Raw genomic sequence first — 21,811 nt, 5'->3', positions numbered from 1 at the left:
CAGTGGGTTAGGACGCTGAGCTTGTCGATCAGAAGGTCGGCAGTTTGGCGGGTCGAATCCCGAGTGCCGCTTAGCAGAGTGAGCGCCTGTTACTCGTCCCAGCTTCTGCCAACCTAGCAGTTCGAAAGCACGTAAAAAGGCAAGTAGAAAAATAGGGACCACTACGGTGGGAAGGTAACAGCGTTCCGTGCGTGTTTGGCGTCTAGTCATGCCGGCCACATGACCACGGAGACGTCCTCGGACAAGCGCTGGCTCTTCGGCTTTGAAATGGAGATGAGCACCGGCCCCTAGAGTCGGAAACGACTAGCACGCACGTGCGGGGGAACCTTTACCTTTACCTTTTAATTTCCATTAAATTTAGTGGGTCATGCTTTGAAGAAAAATCGCAAGTTTAATATGGTTACTGCCATACTTAAAATATGAAATGAAAATACCGTGATTAACACCCTGTTCCAAAGCATGTGGCAAGAAGCTTGACTTTCACTGGGGATGGTGCCTGAGTTACTCATGGCCAGCTTAAAAATTGGTGTCCCTTTGAATTATCAAATCAAAAAGATTCCCATCATCCTGTCCCCAAAGGCTTCTGGGTCACAGAGACCGGAATAGATTGCCAAACCAGGTGCCAAAGTGGAAACTGGGAAGAGATCAGGAAGGATTCTAAACAGAGTAGAGGCATTTTGCGTGCTTGAACTGAAATCTTAGCTTGGATTTCTGGCTCTGTTTAGCACAAATTGTGACAACATTTGAAGTTGCATTGAGCCTGTGGGCATTTGGGTACAGGAATCATAGTTTCTCCCCTCAACCGGTAAAAGTGGTTAACAACCATCTATTTTGCAACAGAGATTAAATCTTGGCAGAAATCCCAAATTAAGCCAGTAGAATCAGAGGAACACTCCCGCTCTTGGTCTGTTTGTCATCCTTTCAGTCTAGCAGCTTCTCAATTGTTGTAATTTTAAGGAACTCCATTCCTTATAGAGCCTTCAGGGCTCCATCCACTTAACTCTTAGGAGGAAATTTGAATAGATTTTTCTGTTCCCGAAAGCTTTTCAAACTCAGTTTTAGGGTCGGTCTGATTTTAATAAGCATCTATTTCAATGCTGTTATAGCACATGCTTTATTCGCTGGAAGGAAAAAAAACGGGGAAAAAAGAAAAGCTTTCGTTTGGGAAATAAAACCATTTGTCGTACCTGCTTTCCTTGGGCTTGGCTTTGAGCCAGTGCTATACCGTCAGCGAGGAATCCAAAGATGTGCTGGGGCTGGTTGGTACCAGCTGTCTTTCGGGAGTGGGGGGGGCGATATTCTTACAGAAGTGGACATACCCAGTCATGAAGAGGTTTAGCTGAAAATGCATACCATTTAAAACTCCCCCCAAGCGCTAGAGGTACATGCAAGAAGAAAACCTGACCCACGGAGCTAGAGGGACAAAAGGGGGAAGCTTGGTTCCTAGGAAATGTTGCTGAGGACAACAGGCTGTAGGAGTTGATGAAATGGTGGCCAAACTGGTTGGCAACTCCTCCTTGAGGTTGGCAGATGGGTGCAGAAGAGGCAGCAAAGCCAAAGGCCTGGAAAAGCTTCATTGATATCGGTCAGTTGATGACCATGAAAAGGGACTGCTGGAGAAGGCTGCCCAAGTACAGAACACGAGAGAGATTGCCGTTCAGACTTCCTCAGCAGCTGGAAGTAAAACTGCCGGAAATGGTAGCCAAATACAGAAAAGGCATCCATACCTGAAACCGCAAGGCTGGCATTAAGGAAAAGACGAGGGCGCTTCAAGAAGATGTTGACTTTTACTTGGTTGCTTCTACAAAGGACTCTTGTCTGTCTGTCCAACAGCACCACCGGGTCTTCTTTAAAACTATTATCACCAGGAAGAAGAGTGGGAAAGGTTTATGGAGCAACTGAATGGTTCAAGGTTGGGAAAGGAATGTGCAAGATTTTCTACCAATATTTTAACTTAAATGCAGAATAAATCACAAGAAGCGTTGAGTTAGAAAAAGCAGAAATTCAGACAAAAACTGCTGATGAAACTAGGAAGGCTGAAAGTGAGAAAGATTTGGGGATCTTTTGTTGAAAGTGAAAGGAGAGAATGCAAAATCCCATTCAACTGCTGTTCAACATTTTTTTTAAAAAAAATCAAAACTCAAAAGATTATGTTAACAGGAAATGCCAACCCAAAGCAAATAGGGAGAGAAGAAGTTGAATAGTAACAGACTTTATTTGCCCTCCTAGGATAAAGTTTGCCGAGGAATGGCAGCTAGAGCCATGCAACAGGGAGACATTTGCTACTTGGAAGAGAGACTAGCAGAAATCTACACAGAATGTTAAACTGTTGAGACATCACATGGACAACCAGGGTACGTATTGTCAAGCCCATGGCCTGCTCAGTTGTGACATGAAAGCTGGATCATCAGAAAGGCTAAGCAAAAAAAGATGAATACTTTTGAATTTTGGTACTGGAGAAAATTGTTGACAGAAGCTTGGACAACCTGAAGAACCAATCAATCATTCAACACCAGATGAAGTCACATTGGGCTGCTCAATAGAAGCACTAACGATGAAGCTAAAACGGAGATATTTTGGGTACATAATGCAAAGGTGGGCGTCCTCGGAACAGGCTCTGATGCTCTGGTGCAACTGAAGGCGATGAAAAAGAGGCAGACAGAAGACCATTTGACCAGGTGCCATCACAGATAATGGCCCAGGCAGAACCTTCCAATCCTGGTGAAAGAATGCTTGTTGGACCATGAAGCATTAGAAGCAACTGAACAACAAGAAGGCAATAATACTTAAGAGAGAAAAATAGGGAAGACACCATAACTTTGAATTATGTGCCTTTCAGAAACAGCATGTAAGAAAGTTGTGACAGCCTGTTTTGCAAATACAAATAACCATGAAGTAGTATCTGTACCTTTAATTAAAGCCAAGTACAGTGTTTATATTGTCAGAATGGAAATTGTCAGATATTATGTTACATACTACGTGCCCACCAGTTGAAGACAAATTTATGAAGTGTTCCAAAATTCTATGCATATTTAAAACAGGACGTTTCTATGTTTGGGATTAATTGTATATTTATTTTCAACTAATTCAATTTTATACATGAAAAGAACTATCTGATAGGAGAGTTTCACTTGCAAGGGATTTAAGTGAGAACCCCGTGTTCCAGGTGTCTCCGTTTGAAGGTGTATGGAACCTTCTCTAAAATATGGAATGCATTTTCTAGCAAGGATCATTTTAAGGAAGGGTATTCTAAAGGCCAAAATGCAGGCAGCCAGGGTTCAACATGCAGCCTTAATTATCAAGTGAATGACTTCAGAGACTTGGAATCCCAGTTTTCTCACCTCGTCCATGATTTGGGGGTAAACATGCAAGACCTGGTACCCCAGAAATGATTTTTTCCCCAGATATGTTAGAACATGTGAGATGATTGCCTGCAATGCTCTGCCTGAGGACTGTATTGCCCACAAGTCACCGCTTATGGCTGCCTGCAGAAGTGAGAGCAAGCCTGTCTCTCCTCCTCTTGCAAATCCTGCAGGAATTGGATGCTGGGCAGCACCCACAGTTCCCTTCCCTCAAGGAAACAGCTCCCTGCACGAATGGGATGAAAACAAAGCAGCCTCGCCCACAGAATGAATGGGGAGCCCACTTCACTGAGGCCTGCACTGGGGTCTGAAAAAGCAACGTCTGTGGTTCATCACTGTCCTCTCTTTTCAAGAAACCCCTGCCCCAGAGGCAGAAAGAGTCATCCACCTCCCCACAGCCTTTTGTGTTGGTGTACAAGGCCACCATCTCTGGAAGCACAACTCCTTCCCTCACTCGCAGTCAGAGTTCAGTGGGCACAGAAGACCAGTTGCAAAGCCCAGAGATCACGTCTTGGTCTAGTCCTGGCAAAATATCCCATAGGCATGTTTAGTGAGCCTTCATCCCCACTGAGCCAGGCTAGGAAATATATATATATATATATAGGTAAAGATGTAGTTTGCCCACATACAAGCCCCAAACATTTCAGGTCATGGTTGAATAAAGAGGCATTTTGATTTAATCTCCATCCGGAAGAGGTAGTGATTATGACTAATGGGAAGAAAACCAAGATAACATTGCTTGTCTGAAATTATAATATTACCAAGTGACTTTTTTTTGCTTTTGATGCTTGCTTTTTGCAAAGAAGGCATTTTATCTTTATGCAGAACAGGAAATGCACCATTTATTCTATACAAAACTAATTAACTCTCCCATTCTTTTCCTTTTTAGATTAAAATTACAACACCTCTCCCACTCACCCACCTACTCTGCCAATATAACAACTTTGGGTATTGATTTCCTTTGGTTCTGATCTGATCAGTAGCACCAGCCCCCTTTAACCATGCAAAAACTTTGCTCTCCAGAGCTACAAGCCCGACTGTATTCTGCAAAACACAACTGAATTCCCCCCCACCCATCATTTTTTCTCCATTTTCCACTCTCCTTCTTTTGTTATGCATGCTTCGTATCAAGCTTTTTTCCCCTCCTGTCCTACTTTAAAGTAGTTTGGACTGTATAAAATAATGAAGACCCATTCAGTTCCTTTGCCACATCTTCCATCTGTTTCTCTGTTAATCCTATTTCTTGCACAAAGATTGCACACATAAAAGTCATAGCTTGCAATTTAACATGTTATCAGATGTTTGTTTTCTTTTATTTAGCCAATTCAAGGACATAGTTCAGATATTAATCTTAGAGACTGTTTAGATTTCATTACCATTTGATCTATATATTTTACTAGCCCAGATGAGTGAAAATAAACAGCTTGTATCAAGTTACACAAATTATATTTCTGGATGGATTTACTGGAGAATGTGATGGATTGAGGCTTCCATCCATAGTTCCTTGTCACTAACTCAATAAAGTAATTCTGTAATCATTATTTATGCTGAGATTGGGATTCATATTCATAATTTACCAAGAGCTTTCTCTGCTCTCAGTGACTGAATGCTTTTTTCCCCAAGAAATTGCATACACAAAATAGTCAGATTGCTTACTAAAGAGGCAGAAACAAAATGTAATTCCAAAAAAAATAAGAGGTAGGTGAAATACATGTGCAAAATGTTGTGTATTGTAGGGATCCATGTTAACCTATCTGCACTGGCTTTACGGCTTGTGCTTCCTGCTGTCTTATATGTCTCACATGTACATTTGTTGCTGCACGCACAGACACACACACACACACACGCACACACACACACAGTCTGTGAAGATGGAAGATTACATTTTCTGTTGCCATTTTTGCAGATCACAGCCCGTAGACAATGGAAACATATTTATGACAAATTAGGTGGAAACCCCGGGAGCACCAGTGCAGCCACCTGCACACGCAGACATTATGAAAGGTAAGAAAGGCTTGATGAAATGCTTATCTAATAAAGAAGAACAATTCAGCTGGGGAGCCTTCAAAGACTTTTGGGTAGAATTGGCTGGGGTTAGGGTCCCTGGAAAGGCTTCACCGCCAGTTTAATCCTTTGACAGGCTTTGATTTCCACCCATGTTTGTTTCTTCTGTCAGAAAATGAAGGGCTGGCCTCTGATTTCTTTCATTTCTCCAAAGCCTTTATTAGCTCGAAGCTCTACCAATTAAACAAGATAATCAACAGGGCACCAATGGGGAATATTGTGTGTGTGTGTATGTGTGTGTATACACACACACATACACATACATACGTGTGTGTATATAAATGAAGCAACAATTAGCTTGTTCTGCTGGACTCTGTGCGTGTGTGTGTGTGTGTGTGTGTGCACGTGCGCGCATTGAGATTGATGGGACCGTTCCATATTTCTTTTTCTTTTTTTCCTTTGCAGCTAACAGCCATTTATCTTTCGAAATGCGAAAGACTTGCAGTTTTATAAGCATTGATTTTATACCCTGAGTTAATAATACTTTCCAAAGCTGGGTATCCAGCATACCTCAGACAATGTGATACAGCTGTGCTGCTTTCTTAAAAGATTTTTTTTTAAATACAGCCATTAATAAAATATGCCCCTTTCAATCTCTGAATGTGCAATGTGATCTCATGCTCCAGATCACTAACCAGTGACTGGAGGGGCTGAGGCAGCTTGCACTGAGCTCCCCACATGGGACACGGGCCAGGTGGGAGGGCCTCTCCCCAACTCTTGATCCATTGGCCAGACAGGCGCAAGAGAGGTGCTAGTCCTCATCAAGGGTGATGGTCACATTCTGGTAGAAACCTGGGCTGCTTGGGAAAGAAAGAACTGGGAGAGAGGGCTGTCCAGCACTAGCAGCACTAAGAAGGGGAGGCCGGGATGTCTCTTCGTGCCCTTTGGGTTTGGGGGAATTTCGGGCCCTTCCTATCCAGGCCAACCTTAGAGTTTCCCCCCCCCCCCCGACTGACTTCATGAAAGGAGTAAAGGAGCAGATGCCTCCATCCCATACAAGGTTATGAAGTTCTAAACTGATTGATCAATAATTATTTGGACACACACATACACACACACACACACGTCCAGCTAGGCAGGACTGACTCCAGTGAGGAGCTGGACAAGAAACCCCAGGATTGTCCAAAATTGTGAGAAAGGAGGAGGAATCGTGGCCTGTCCGGCCTAGGACTCCCCCTCCGCTGCCTGTTTTCTCCAAATCTGCCTCTTCTTGGTTCCTCCTCTGCCATCTTTAACCCTCAAATTATGTACACACACACACACACACACACACAGAGAGAGAGAGAGAGAGAGAGAGAGAGAGAGAGAGAGAGAGAGAGAGAGAGAGAGAGAGAGAGAGAGCCTGTTTTGTGGAGGCAGCCTCTGTTCTGCCCCCAGATAGGCAGAAGAAGATGATTATTGGAAAGCTTTTTTGGCATGTTCCTGTTTCCATTGTTGTGGCTGGTTGCCAGTAAATATGTTCATTGTTAAAACCGGGCAGTGCAGTGCTTGTGAGTTTCCTAAGTGTTGTTCCGGACACGCATCAGGGCCTTCCACGGGCCTTCTTAAGAAGTGCAAGTGCAGGTTGCTCGGCGGAAACCTGGTGGACATTTCTATGGAATCCTTTACTGTCCACAAATGAGGAATTATGGCCGCAGCTCCAGCCGTGGCTGATTGTCTTCAATCAGTGCAACCCCTTCGCCAAAAGGTCTTTGCCAGTCCAGTTTAGTTTCCACCCTCCCCGTCTCTGTCAGGTTTCAGCATCGTAGTAGCTCTTGCCTGTAGTGCATTAGTACTCTGCATAGTTGCTTAAGTTGCAGGTGATGAGCCGGTATTATTAGGTAGAAAATACTTTTTCCCAGGGAGGAGATGTTGCTGTTGGTCCCGATTCCACACACACAAGGCGCACAAGGCACTATGTTGATTGCGCAGCTTTAATTCTCCTCCACTGGGATCACCCTTGGCCCAACCAGAGGGCCGCCTGCTTTGGGGGGCATGAAGCTTCCCTCTCCCCGGCGCATCCTGATGTGCCACCCTGCACAACTTCCGACCTTCTTGGTTTATCCCTGGTTTAGCATTGACTAAAAACAGCTGCTAATGCCTGGGTTATTCTTTGCAGCCTAGTATCTAAAAAGTGATATTCAATCAGATGGGATTCCTTCCAGGGCCTTTTCTTTGACTCCTCTATGTGCAAAATACATACATGATGGTTGACTTTCATTTCCCTGAATAAATAGTGAGCCACCACCCCCACCCCCCACCCCGAGAGTTAAAGAAAGCATAAGAGCCACACGATTATAAAGAAAACATTACTATTTATTTGGGAGCTCAACATTTCTAAACAAAGAGTAATTAAGGAAAAGAAAAGCTGTACTTTAAAGCTTTGAGCCCTTGTACAAATCATCTCTCTTGGGGGGATTTGTTCCCCTTCACAGAGTGGAAAGCAGATGGTTAAAATGTCTGGATAGGGACAAAAACCCAGGTCCACAACAGGAGTGTGTGGGTTCAAATAAGCACCTTCAACAAGTGGGTAATTTCATTTTCCCAGTGTTGGGGTACGCAACCTTGGCTCTTTTATGACTGGTGGACTTCAACTCCCAGAATTCCTGAGGCAGCCATGCTGAGGGGAAAGGGAGAGGTTTCCAAGCTGAGCCATGCTGGCTCAGGAATTCTGGGAGTTGAAGTCCACCAGTCATAAAAGAGCCAAGGTGGCCTACCCCTGCCTTAGGTGAAGGCAAGCTGGCACAGCCAGACAGACCCCAGCAGCCCTAGATGCACCCAGCTATCTCAGCAGGTGCAGATGTGTCAGTAGTTAGGCCCCTGAACTCCACTGATCAAACATTTCAGTCTCATGTGTTTAAGATTACGGTATCCAGACACGCTCAATCTCTTGTTCTTTGAACTTCAACCAAATCCACAATCCAATGAAAAGAAGAACGTTCTGGTGAGACCGTTCGTAGCAGGAGGATAAGGAAACCACCCGCGACTCTGTCCCGAATAATGAAGCTTTTGCCCAAAGCCTAAACTTTGGGGTTCCTCTTGAATACAATAGTAGAATTGACTTTGAACTAAATTCTAAAGCTGAGACGATAACATTGGCCTTTCTCTAAGCACACGGCAAAATTTACTCTGTCAAAGAAAAAAGTGATTCAATACATTATAGAGCCAAGAATTAATTCTTGTGGAGAAAACATACATAAAAACATATGGTGCAAATTCCATATTATTTTTATATTATTCCATATTTATTCATTCAATTGGTCAATCAATCAATTTCTATAGCTACCTAACTCATCCATTAGATCTAATACATGTCTGTTTTGGTTTGTCCTTGCTATGACGAGTGTGTGTGTAGATATGCACCCCAAAGGATTTGCTCTTGAGTAGATGCACCTCTTTGCACTGAAGGGGGCCTGGCAGAACTGGATTTGCTGTCTCTCCATCCATGCTTTTCCCCCTCCGCCCTTTTGGATGAAAGGTGGGAATGAAATCCAGAAGTTGTGGAAAGAAACAAGCAGAGCTAAACTCTTTAGATATTTGACGTGGCTCATTCTGCCTTTCTCATTTGTAATGGGCACATTTGTCCGTGAAATCTCACATTGTCTTTGGTTTCAGTGCTTAGCATTTATTGGCATCTCATGGCAAACTTACAGTATTACATGAAATCAATAAGAATATCAGTAGCATTGGAAAAATCCCCATCAGTCAATTGCAAAAGGCAGCTTTACCCAGAAAAGCTTCCATCCTGTGATGACACCTTTAAGGCCATCAAACATTGACTTTCCCAGGTCCTTGGGAAGGACTGGAGAGTTGGACAGAAATGCCAAGCCCAGTCTGGACAGCTGGATGACTGTGCGACTAGCCATAATAATAATAATAATAATACCGTAATAATAATAATAATAATAATAATAATAATAATAATAATAATAATAATAATAATAATAATAATAATAATAATAATAATAATAATAATATAATACCAGCAGATGCTAGATGCTGTCACGCACCAGCTCTCAAATCCTGTCAAACAGCAGTTCATCCCAGTGAAACAAAAATATTAAATGCTATTGCACATCAGTTATCAATCTTGTCAAATCCTAAGTGCCATTGCATGCCAACTTATGAAAACTGTCAAATGCCATCTGTCAAATCTGAAATACTGAAATTAAATCTGATGTTTAAAATCAAGTGTGTTGATTTGCAGACCTCAGACCTCCATTGCTTGATGCCTATTGGAATTCTGGGGGAAATTTCAAGTCACGTTCACGATATAACCCTAAAGCCCAAGACAAGAGAAAGTTTGGTGGGAGCCTTCATTTCTCTCCCCCACCAAGACTTCCTGGGGTTGGCCAGGCCAAACTGTTCTACATAAGGTGTCTCTATTCCTGGAAGGACCAAGGGGAAGGTCCAGTTTTTTTGCATGGGTTTCTGCACTTTGTGGTCTTAAGTTCAGTGCATGAACTCTGCCTGGAGAGATGTAACCCTCATACTAAACCACAATTTCATCCATCATGATTTGCTGAATAAGCCCTGTTGGACTGGGTCACAGAACATACTAAAGGAAAAATATCCCAATTGTATTATGATTTAGAACTGCAGGATGCAAGCCCAACCTCGGTTTGTCTGCATATACCTTAATGGCTTGTAAATTCTTTCTCTTATCTAAATATTTCTATTCTTAACTAGATAAGGCCTTTCTTTGCACTGTGGCAAATTTATTTTCAGCCCCCTAATCCTATTGCATAATGCTGCCATCCCACCCAGCAGCTCCTCTCTGCTAGCATTCTATGGCTCTGGGGCACTTACAAATGTTTCTCTCTCAAGGAAGATTATTGTCAGAACCCACTCCAATCCACATCTTAGGAAAGAAAAACTCTTGGAGACACGTTTGTCCAAGCAGGAACTTTTACTAAAACAGAGATGACAGTAGATAGGATAGACAGGATCTGGAAACTGTCTCACAGATCGATACTTTTAAAGTATCCCTGAGTAAAAACCCCTCTCTTCAGTCCTTTTGGTCAGTCCCAGATCAGTCAAGTTTCAGGTGTCAAAACCCTGGTGGGAAAAGAGAACCACCAGTACATTTGCAACATTATTACTTCCTCCCCTTCACGTTCCATTCGGAGATACAAACCAGAATTCCCCCCCCACCCTCTTTCTTTGTTCTTCGTAGTTCAGAGGGTTTCTTCCCTGGTCTTTTGTGATGGCCTCCAGGCAGGCTGAATAAACAAAACTTGCATCTAAGGGATAGAGATGGGCAATTAACAACCCTGTCTTCTCTTTCCCTCCTTGGGAATGGCAGAATCCAGTAAGGGGGTGAGAATTGGGTTTTGCACAGAGAGGGAGTTAGAAATGAGATAAAAATGGATTCTGACAATTATTTCCTTTGCCTGCTTCTTGGAATAAGACCCAGGGGCTGGTTAGCAGATGTTCATATTTAAAGCATCCTAGTTGGACCAGGATCTGTGGAGAGGAGGGAGAATTGGTGCTCCCTGCATAGCCAAACAGCTTCCCCTGGTTTTGTGGCCTACGGAGCTTCCTTCCCATAAGAGGCTTCTTGCCTGAACACCGGCACAGGCTTAGAGCACAGGTTGGAGGTCTCCCCATCTGCCCTTTTCCAGTGTCCAGCGTTCTTCCTGCCCCAAGGGAAGTGAGGGGTTTGGGCCCCAGGTGAAGCAGGAGCTCTATCCCAGATTGCAGAGAAACAGCAATCATTGTCAGTCCTGCCCCAACTTCATCCCTTGAGTAAGAACGACCCCCAATTCCATTCGGTGTGAAAGGCTTACTTTTCTAAAGGCCAAGTGGATTACTGTGTAGCAAAGCCAGAACTGATGTTCGTTCACCAAACTTTCCCTGTTAACGTTTCCCTGTTTGTCCCTTCCCATTGCCGATCCCTCATTGTCCAATCATGTTCAGATAAAACAACCAGTTTTATTCACACAACCAAGCTGGGCTGAAAGGGAAACTTGAGTCCTGAAAGAACTACTAAGTTCCTTTGTGAAGGAACTGAATATGCAATGTCCAGGTCAAAAAGTTGATTTATTGAATGCCCTAGAGATAACTCTGGATTAGGAAGTTGGAAAAAACTCCCTGGAAGAAAGCGGTGGCAACCCTTTCCACATTTGCCGAGAAAAATGGGTGAATGCTAAAGGCCCGCGGCAGGGCTTCCTCCTAAGAAATTCAGCATTTGAATGCAGCCTTGCCAGTTCATGAAATATGGTTTATATGGTTTGGCAATCTTGCATAAAATTGGGAATGAGGAAGGAATAGGATAAATGCTGGAGGGAGTAGATCCTCTGGGGAAGATGGAGCCTCTCCTCTTCTTCCTCTCTGTGGACGCAGCCCCCCCCCCCCCGCCTTCTCCATCCTGCTTCACAGCCTCTTCTCTCAGCGGTATAGAAGTGGGGGCAGGACGCATATTTATCTCTTGATGCCCATGCCGAAGCTGGCAGGTCTTCTTTGTTCTAAAAAAAAGTTTTAAAAAGTAGGAAGTTTAACATGGTTTTCTGGCATCACGACACCAAACATGGGCAGAGTTTAAATGCTGTCCCACTATAGTGTTATCATCGAATATCTTCGTATCTTTCAACAGGGAATCTCTGTGATACTCTTACTGAGTGAAGGCACTTCCATCCTTCTTGCATTGGTGCCCTTAGGCAACTAAAAGCAGGCCAATAAAAGCCTATTAACTAAAAGCAGATGTATTGATCAGCCCAAGCCTCCAATTCTACTGGGTTGGTCTTTGAGAGAAGGAGCCGGTCTCCAGGAAAATCCAGCCATTTCTGGAATATGCTGAAGTTCCCCAGCAAGCAAGCAAGATCAATTGTTTGCTTTGGTGTTTTGTCCCACTTTCATAAGTAACAAGAAGCTTTCTGACTTACATTTCTGTCCCCAGGGCTTTATCATTAAGATTAAATAACTGTACCGTCAAGCATGACACTGAACAAACATCTTTTCAATTATGTGAGGAATGGATGTTTTAACAAAAGAACTATTGAACAGTCTGAAAGTATGTTTCTCTCCTCCCCTCACCAATAAGTACAAAAAAGAAAATTAAAATCAAAGTATCTAGTGACGGAAGAATGCAATTATTTAAAGCAGACTCTTACGCCTGTATTCCAAGAATCTTCCAGTCTGCTTAAATCAATATCCACGACTAGTCTGTGGCTCTGAGAAGGGATGATGGATCTCCCATCCAAGCCCTGAACAGCCCTGGTCCTGCTTAGCTTCCAGCTTAGACCAGGTTGACCAGTTGCCTACCTGCTGCTGAAATCAATATCTCTAAAAGCACTAGATTAGGAAAGATGTACAGCAGACTGAAAATGATCAAAACACCAGTATCTCGCAATTGATTCTGTTTTATAAGATCAAAAAAAGTTTTGTTCTGAAGGAGCAATCCGTTGCCGTTGCTTGTCTGCAAGACGTGCCCTTTCGGAGCGCTGTAGAGGAAGCAGATGGCTAGTAAGGAACACCTACGCTTCTTTGCCTTTTTAATCCTGTTCCTAAGGGTTTGGTTTGTTTCCATGGGGAAAATTCATGATTTATTATTTATGTCCATACAGCTATCTGTCTCTTAGAAATAATTGCCTCCAGAGGCAGTTGAAATTCTGCCTCATCGTGTTTCCATGTGTTACACTGAGTTCTAGGCTTTTTATATTTTTCCTTAATGCAAGAGGCTACAATATACAGAGACTGGCTATCGCAGCTGAGGTCTTAACAGGTGGCCCACCAAGTGACCACTGCTGGCAGACTCTTCCCAATCTGGAGCTGATCCAGCTCCTACCCTGATTGGTGACTCGGAACCAACCCCCTGCTCCTCCAGTCCTGATTGGCCTAGAAAGGCCGACCGAAACCCATTCAAATATTTGTCTCCCCAACCCTTGGAAGCCAGGATGAGGCTGAAGCTTGACCACTGACTCAAAGGCCTTCAGGGTCATACTTTTCATTGAGCTATTAAAATGCCTTTGGTGCGAACTGCTGCAGGGCCTGGCTCTCCTGGCATGGTTCCAACATTGGTGACTTGCCAAAGAGTGTTAAAAATGGTGCCTGGATGGCCTCCTTTGGGGCTGTGGTTGCGGTTATTACTTAATCTCATATACCGCCCAAATCCCAAAGCTCCTGGCTGGCCAATGCTGGGGCTGGGGGTGGGGGTGATGGCAAAGGCTTCCTTAAAGAGCTGCATGCTATGATTTCCTGTGAAAGAGTTTGACTTCAGATCAGTCATGTGGCACAAGCATTAATTGGGATAGGAGCCATTTGCATTCACACGACTTCTTCAAGTGTTCCTTTTTCCCACACGAGGAGAAGCAATGTTGGCCAGAGAAGGACATGAATGGGTCGGTGTGTTTTTATCTCCACGTTGTTTATGAAATCCCAGCGAGGAAGACACATTTGAGATGCTGTGAAATCCATGTTTTCAATGGGAAGTTTCTGCCTTTGGCGGAGATGAGGGAAAGCCCCAGAGAATTTGTAAACATAAAATAATCTGTTGGCAGTGAAGAGGCACCACACACACACCATAAAGTATTCCTGCAATTGCTCTGGTTTCATCTGCTGGTCTGTCTTATTTAGCTCATTTTAAGAGAGAAGGCTGAGAGAAGGTGCCCTCCCCCTTTTCCTCCCCTCCCCTCCCCTCCCCTTTCTTTCCTTTATTTTCCAAAAGCCTGGCAGAGTGCCAGATGACTTACATTACTGTAATAGATTTGATGACCTTTGACTTCCGCTGCAGAGGCATATGTTGAATTTTTCATTATATCAGAGGATACCGAAAGCTAAAAACTCGGGCCGGGAAGCCGCATTATTTAAACTAACGTTCAGTTACACAGATTTTTTTTCTTTTCTTTTTCCTTAAAGGGAGGGGAAAATAGTTGCAATTAAATGTCATCTATCACTGCATTAAGTGAGGATTAATGCAGTTCTGGTTTGTTCAATCAGCTTGTATGGATTTTTTTTTGAAGTTGCCATTATTATTATTATTATTATTTTGCAAAGGATAATCTTGCTTTTCATAGTCATTGAATTTAATCAGCAGCTCAGTTAATAGCAGCAGCTTCCCTACTGTTTCTGCTGTGGACTGGAAAATGTTATTCTTTTATTATTGCAGGAGAAAAAATTGCCCCTTGCTGTTCCAAAATCTGCTATCTATGGAAAAATTGTTTTTTAATGTGCTGCTGTTTACATATTCTAGTTACGGCAATTATCCCTTAAATAATACATTTTATTAACTTAAACATAGGAGCTGTACTTTATAATGCTGTTATGGGTAAAAGCACACACCCACATGGAAACTTGGAGTAACCTGGGAGTAAATATTGGGGTTCTTTCTAAGCATTCTCAGTGTTGGTGAATCTACGCTGGGGCTGAGCTGCATGCCAAACTGCTGAACCAGGGAAACCAAAAATGCATAATTTCAAATCACCCCAAATACTCCGTCCCCCTATATATATAGGGGCAGAAGGAGGGGCCGGCCGCCAAGGCAAGCAGCCCAGGAGCCTTGAAGGAAACGCCCCGCCAGCCTCTCTCCAATGGGGGGCTAGCAAGGTGGGGGCTGGGGGGGAATGCTGACCCCTCCTGGCTTATTTCTGCTATGGTTGTTATTTTGCACAGAGGTTGATGTCAGTCTTCAGCTGAGTGACAATAATTAGAGAGAAATTAATCAAGCTGCTAATTTCAGCCCTGTTGCATTTGTGAAGCAGAGAGCTGCATTCTTCCTTGTCTGGACAATATTGACTTCCAGAGAGACTCCATTTGTGTGTGTGTGTGTGTGTGTGTGTGTGTACACGTGCGTGCGCGCTGGTGTTGTGTTTTACTAAGAGAGCAGCTGGAGGTTTGAGTCTCCCATCCGCTGGATTATGCTTGTATTGTAACAGCATCTAATAATGACATGATAAGATCGCACATCCTGTGTTGGGCTTCAACAGGACAACCAGAGAGAAAAAGAGATTAAAAGGGGGAGGGGGGGACAAACAGTGGAAATTTTAGCCCTGGAAATCTCCTCATCAGGTTACAGTTGTCATGGAGGGGCTCCATGGCGTTTTTGGTTGTATCGGCCAGGTATATTCACGCAGGCAGGGCAGTTTGCCTGCTGCCTCCGCCCTTTCCCCATCACTCCGATTCCCAGCTACCTGGGACCGGCCAGGCCTTAAGGGCCCTTGGCCTCTGGGGGGGAGGGGGATGCTGCAGCCCACCCTTGGTGATGACCGGATGACAAGGGAGGCTGCAGGCTTTCTGGGGCTGTTGGGGGCCAAACTGGAAAGTGCCAGGGGAAAAGGTTTCTGGACTGGTCTGTGAAGGGGGGCCCTGAACCCCAAGGTAGCTGCAGCAGTGGTTGGGGATCCTGCTGAGCGGCTGATTTATCAGCGGAATATGCAGATTTCAAAGAGGCTGCCTGTTCCCATGGCAACCCAAGCCAAACAATCTTTTCTGCAGTGCTAACACATCTCGCTGCAAAAATGTGTTTTGGCTAAATCTGATTCTTTAAATATTTAACATATGGCAGAGAAGAGATAAATATTGCTCTGCAAGCAACTGAGCCGCACTCCTTTGCTTCTTCAGGAAGAGCCGGCGCTGGAGCAGGAGGGCGGTCCTTCCCCCTCCCCACCTCCCCGCCCCCAATCAGCCTTGTTTTACTCCTTGTTTCACTACATAAACAGTAACTGTAATGTTACCACGGGAAGTATTTGGCAACACCCCTGCTATTTTGCTAAGCCTGCATAGAGGGAATGTTTCCTGGTTCCAGCAGCTGTAGCATGTTTAAACTCAGTTTGTAATGGGATCCGAAGAGGACTTTTCCCCTGGGCTGGGCCTCCTTTGGGGTAGGGGGGGCAGAGGCTGGGCTCAAAAGCCCCCTTCTCCCTCTCCTGCCAGAGCATCCTCAGCTCATGACTCTGCTTTCTAATAAGGCATGAAGTAGGTTTATATTTAACATCAATTATGCTGCACTTTATTAAAATGTGAAATGCTATCATTGGGAAGAAGCGAATCCCAGCTCTCTCTGCATTGGGACATTTAAATCTAAACCACACGGGCTGGAGTGGATTCTGGAACAAGCCAGAAAGCAAAATCTGCATTTGAACAAAAGCATTTATTTATTTATTTTTACTTTGAATTCTTAGATTAAACTGTAATTAAAGCAGTCTGATATTTGAACAGATTAATGTTGTTTTTAAAGCCAAGTACATTTTTTTTCACAGATGCCTTAAAAACATGTTTGCCTTTACAAAAGTTCCCATTTTATTCCCGCCATGAATAATTCATTAATCATGTTGAATGCATTATAAAAACTTTAATTGCCAATGCTGAAACTCAGATAGCCAGTGTAACCCTTTCGTTAACATGAAGAAAGTCTTCCATTTTAGATCCAGGGGAAAAATTAGCCTTGAGGGTTTATTAAAATTTATTTTCTAAAAAAGAATGGCATCATTCAGGAGATAGGGATTTAAAAAATAAATAAATACTTTGGGTTCTTACCCAGTTCTCTTCTCTTATGCTTTCCCTCTAGTAAAGAGGGGGTCTCTCGCCTGTTCCACCATCCCCTCAGCCTTCCTCGGTTTGCTAAAACACAAATATCTTCTCTGCTGATGGGAAATTCAGTGCTCCAGTTTTTACAGGTGGGGGTCCAGACTAGAAAAGTCTCATGGGTACATAGGCTAACTTTATTTAATGATTCAAAATGGCATTGTAAATAAAAACTTAATTCAGTTGACCTAAAGTGTCAAAAGTTCAGGGAAATAAGTAGCTTGTTTGCTAAGGGCTGATTTGATCCCATTCAAAAATCTCATTTTGATTTTTTGAACCAGCTCAAAAGAGGTCCAAAATCTATTCCCAGATATAACACCCTGGTAATGCACTAAGACAGACATGTCAAACACAAGGCCCGGGGGCCAGATCCGGCCCGTGAAGTGGTTTCATGCGGCCCGTGAAGCCATCCTGGAAACAGTGAGGGAACGGCCCCCACTGCCTTGGCCCTGGCCCAGAGACCCTCCTTCTGCCAGAGACCCTCAGATCTGTCCCACTCCTGCCCAGGCCCCCATAGGCACCCTTGATGCGAGCAATGTAGAGCTGGCCACGCCCACCCAGTAGGCCATACGCACTCTAGCCACGCCTACCCAGTAGGCCACGCCCACCCGCCACACGCACCCGGCCCCCTGAGGGCAACCGCAATGCTGATACGGCCCTCAATGAAATTGAGTTTGACACCCCTGCACTAAGACTTTCTCCTAGTGAGTGTACAGCTGATTGGGAGCAAGAGAATGGATACACACACAGACACACACAGACACACAGACACACAGACACACGTACGTTGGGGTGAATGCAAGTTCTGAGTTTTTAAAACCATCCCATTTTCTAAGGATTCCCTTTAGAATTACTTAAGACTTACCTAAAACTGTAGCCTAGGAAGGTATCAAAGAGTTCTTGAAGAAGTGTGTAAAAATCTCTTTGATGACTTACAAATCCAAGAGGAGAGCGGCTCATTTAGTTAAGCAGCTCTTCAAAGCAAAACCTAAAACCAGATTCCCTTTTGGGGGGGGAGAAAGAGGGGTCCACGGGGGTGGGGGGTGGTTGGAGAGGGGCTGGGAATGAAACTGGCCTTGGCTTCCCTAATGCTTGTGGTGACCCCATCCTGGGCCTGCAAGCTGGAGAGCCTTCTCTGCCCAAAGCAGCTGCAGGCCTGCTTCCTCCCGGCCACTCCAAAGGATGTCCTGGTGCTTTTCCATGGCACATCCATTACCAGGACTGGCTACTTCCCATGGGCAAGAATCTCCATCACTGACTGATTATTTGTTCTTCAGATTAATCTTGCCCTATGAAAGATACATTAAAGGGGAGGAAGATAAGCCGTTGCCACAGGTGAAGCCTCGAAAGCAAGAGGTCGCTCAGGAGGTGGAGAGTAAGATAAAACTGACTGGCACAAAGCGCATGAAGCAGGAAAACGTGAAGAGCAAGAAGGAGCGAGACGAGGCACCAAAGCCCCAGGACCCAGCAGAGGTCAGTTCTACCTGTTCCGGTTTGTGCGTCCCAAACGTTTCATTTTTTGACCTGGACCACCCCATTCTGATCACCAAATATTGGGTGACTCTCTTTGGGGACAAGAGCTGACTAAAACACTGCAGAGGCACAAATCTGGGAGAAGACAGAGCTTCCATCTGTCTTGTGACGGCAGCAGCACCGAGGGGATTCCTTTGCTGCTGCTTTCTCTTTGGGCCCAAGAAAGAGAGGGAAAGGCACAGCAGCTTAGCTTAGCCCAGGCCATGATGCTGTGGTCAGAGTTTCCTGCCTAAAAACTGCTGGGGAGGGAAGATGACTTTGTGAGATTGCCAGGCAGCTGCTCCTCAGGTGAATCACTTGAACGGCCTCAGGGTTCATTCTCTGTGTCAATGGAGGAAACCAAAGGGGGAGGAGATCCTTAGCAAAAGGGCTGGAAGAAACAGCCCAAGGCGGCCCTGGTTTCCCTACAGCTCTGCCCTCGGTCCACACTGACCCCCTTCCAGCCACCCTAAGAGAGATCCTTCTTTTTAGCAAGGGCTGCCCTGGATAGCATTGAAAGCTTAAATCTAAAACAGAGATTAAAGGAATCCATTTGGCTGGGATTGGGTTTTTCTGCCTGGGCTGCTCCGTGAAGCCAGCAGCAGTGGCCGGTCCTGTAATTGATAGGTGGGCCTTCCATGGAGGTCGCCCGGTCTCCATACCGTACTGAAAATGCAGATCAGGAACGTAGCTTTGCCTGCACCTTACGGTGGGACAGAAGAGAGTCCTAATCCTTCCCCCCTTGTGGAGGCCACCAGAAAATCCTGCAGGCTTCAGTGCAAAGGCTGAGGGCTTTCTTTGCAGAGAGAGAACTTGGCATTGTCTGCAGATAAGATGCTTGTCTGGGTGGTGTTTTCTCACAGTTTCCTCTCCAAATCTTTTATTAGGGTTCATCAGCCAAAGAGAAGAATCAGGAATGCTCGTTGCAGAAAAGCTTATCGGACCTGACTGCAGCAGAAGCCATGAAGCTCTCTGCCGAAGAGTCTCAGCTCTCCCCTCCAGCAGCCCCCGGAGTGGCCTTCTTGGAAGAGGAGGAGCCTCTGGCCGAGGCATCTCTGCTCCCCCCCGAAGCCCTGATCAGAAGCCCCCCACTGGAGGAGCTGCAGGAGGAGCCCAAGCAGGAACCACGGGGGGTGTCATGTTTTGCAGAAGACCTTCAGGAGGAGGCCCAGGCAATTCCCTTCAGCAGCTTCCCCGGCCTCCAACTCCCAAGCCAGAACGAGATGGAAGATGATAAGATCCCAGAGATGGCGGACTATATTGCCAACTGCACGGTGAAAGTGGATCAGTTGGGCAGTGAGGACATCCACAGTGCCCTGAAGCAGAGCCCCAAAGTGCTGGTGGTGCAGAACTTCGACATGTTCAAGGAGAAGGAGCTGCCGAGTCCCTTCAATGGGGATCCTGGGTTTGGTTCCACCCCGTTACTCTACTCCAAAGGCAACCCGGGCATCATGTCCCCTCTGGCAAAAAAGAAGCTCCTCTCCCAGGTGAGCGGGGCAGCCCTGTCCTGCAGCAACTACCCGTATGGCTCCCCGCCACCACTGATCAGCAAGAAGAAGTTCAGCAGCAAGGACGACCTCTTGTCCGGCAGGCCAGGACTGCTGTCTCCCAGGCACTCGGTGGACAGTGCAGCAGTCAGCAGGCCATCGGTCATCCAACACGTGCAGAGTTTTAAACCCAAGACTGCAGAGGACAGGAGGCCCACTCACGACACCTACCGACACGAAGCCCTGCATAAGAAACCAGACTCTGAATGTTGTGATTTTTCCAAGCAGCACTTGAGTGCCCTGGCAGAGTCCTACGCGCTGAAGTCGGACATCCAGGACATGAAGGAACGAATGAACGAGAGGAGGGTCCTGCACCACTCGCATGTGCCAGGCTTCTTGGCAGACTTCTATGCCTCCCCTCCCCTCCACAGCCTCTACAGGCGTGCTGAGCACCACCTGGGGAGCCAGCCATGCTCCAAGTACTTTCCCCGAGACACGTACGGGGGAAATGCGGCCGGGTTCCCTCCCCATAAGCCCCAGGACAGGCGACTCCTCAGCTACCACCCGCCTCTGCACCAGCTGGAGAACAAGACCCCCCGGGAAGCCTCCTCGGATGATCAGCCCACAGATCTGAGTCTTCCCAAAGGGGGCCACAAACAGACAACAAAAACCTTGGGAGCCTCTCTCTTGCGGGGTTCACCTGGGGGGGTGGAAGAGAGCAAAAGCTCTACCCGGTTCCACCCCTTGACCAGCCAAACTCTGAGTGTGGAGGGCAATCCAAAGGCTTGTCGGGTCTCCCCAATGACGGTCTCTGCCCCAAAGAAACAGGGGGAGCCCCTCCTGAGGTCCTGCAAGCTGCCAGTCCCGAGAAAGTTGGACGGGATGGTACACCCGGTCCTGAGCCACAAAGCCTTGGCTCCGGGCATGGGGGCAGCTCGCCCTCTGAAGCGCAGCCTGGAGGATCTGGACAAAGGCCTTTTGGAGAAGAAGGTCCGAGCGGTCTCGCCCTTGCGCTTACCAAAGGAAGCCCCTTCCAAAGAGCAGGACGTGGAGGGCAGCAAGTCAGTGCATGGCCCACCCCCAGGCGGGGCGCTGGAGGGCCACAAGTTCCCCCTCTCCAGCCCCATCTTCACAGGCTTGTACCCAGGGACCCTATGCGGCGGCTTGGGCAGCCGCATGCCCGCAGCCAGCTATTCCCACCCCCTGCAGTACTTGAAAAACCAGGCTGCCCTCTCCCCCCTGGTGCAGCCATTCGCTCTCCACTCATTCATGGTGCACAGACAGTTTCTCACCTCCCCAGGCAGCTCTCAGCAGCTTTACCGGCACTTGGCGGCAGCCTCCCCCGTGGGCAGCTCCTACGGGGATCTTTTGCACAACAGCGTTTATCCTTTGGCGGCTCTGAACCCCCAGCCTGCTTTCCCCCCCTCCCAGCTCTCTTCTGTACACCCGAGCACAAAGCTGTAAATGCTTCTGAAAAATGTCATCCCGCAAACGACATTCCTTTAGCCCGCAATCCTGTCTTGCAAACAAGTATATCCATATTTGTGATAGCCAATGAGCAGTTTTGCTCCTCCCTGCTGAGCGCTTCGGGTCTGACTGAGACGCAGCTCCGGCTTAGCGGGGCTTGTGAGGCCAGACTGCCGGCTGCCTCCTCGCCGGTGCGTCTCCTGCTGCACCGAGGGCCACGGAGGGTGAGGGTTTCTGGGCAGCCAAGGCGCAGGTGCGCCTGGGCCCCATCTCAAGAGGAAGGGCCCCCTCGGTTTGCCCCTTCCCCCATCCCCAGGCGGCGGAAGGCAGGAAACACCACCTGGGAAGGTTGCTTTCTTTGGGTACCATTTCAGAGCTCAAATCAATGCAATGTATAGAGAAACTGTGTCAACTTTCATC

General features: G+C 46.2%; 1 protein-coding gene across 1 annotated transcript in view; it reads left to right on the top strand.

Annotated features, from left to right (window-relative positions):
• Positions 1-21,811, top strand: part of ARID5B (AT-rich interaction domain 5B) — a 147,172-nt gene that overhangs the window by 124,419 nt on the left and 942 nt on the right. Inside the window, exons 8-10 of the mRNA XM_081328689.1 lie at positions 5,269-5,366; positions 18,203-18,398; positions 19,325-21,811. The exon at positions 19,325-21,811 is cut by the window's right edge and continues 942 nt beyond it. Coding sequence (XP_081184815.1) covers positions 5,269-5,366; positions 18,203-18,398; positions 19,325-21,388 — 2,358 coding nt within the window. The 3' untranslated portion in view covers positions 21,389-21,811. The remainder of the gene's footprint in view (positions 1-5,268; positions 5,367-18,202; positions 18,399-19,324) is intronic.

The sequence above is a fragment of the Vipera berus genome (genome assembly GCF_964194415.1).
Source record: "Vipera berus genome assembly, chromosome: 5".
In the NCBI taxonomy this organism is placed as follows: domain Eukaryota; kingdom Metazoa; phylum Chordata; class Lepidosauria; order Squamata; family Viperidae; genus Vipera; species Vipera berus.
Note: the sequence above shows the minus strand (reverse complement) of the source record. Positions and strands in the feature narration are given on the sequence as shown.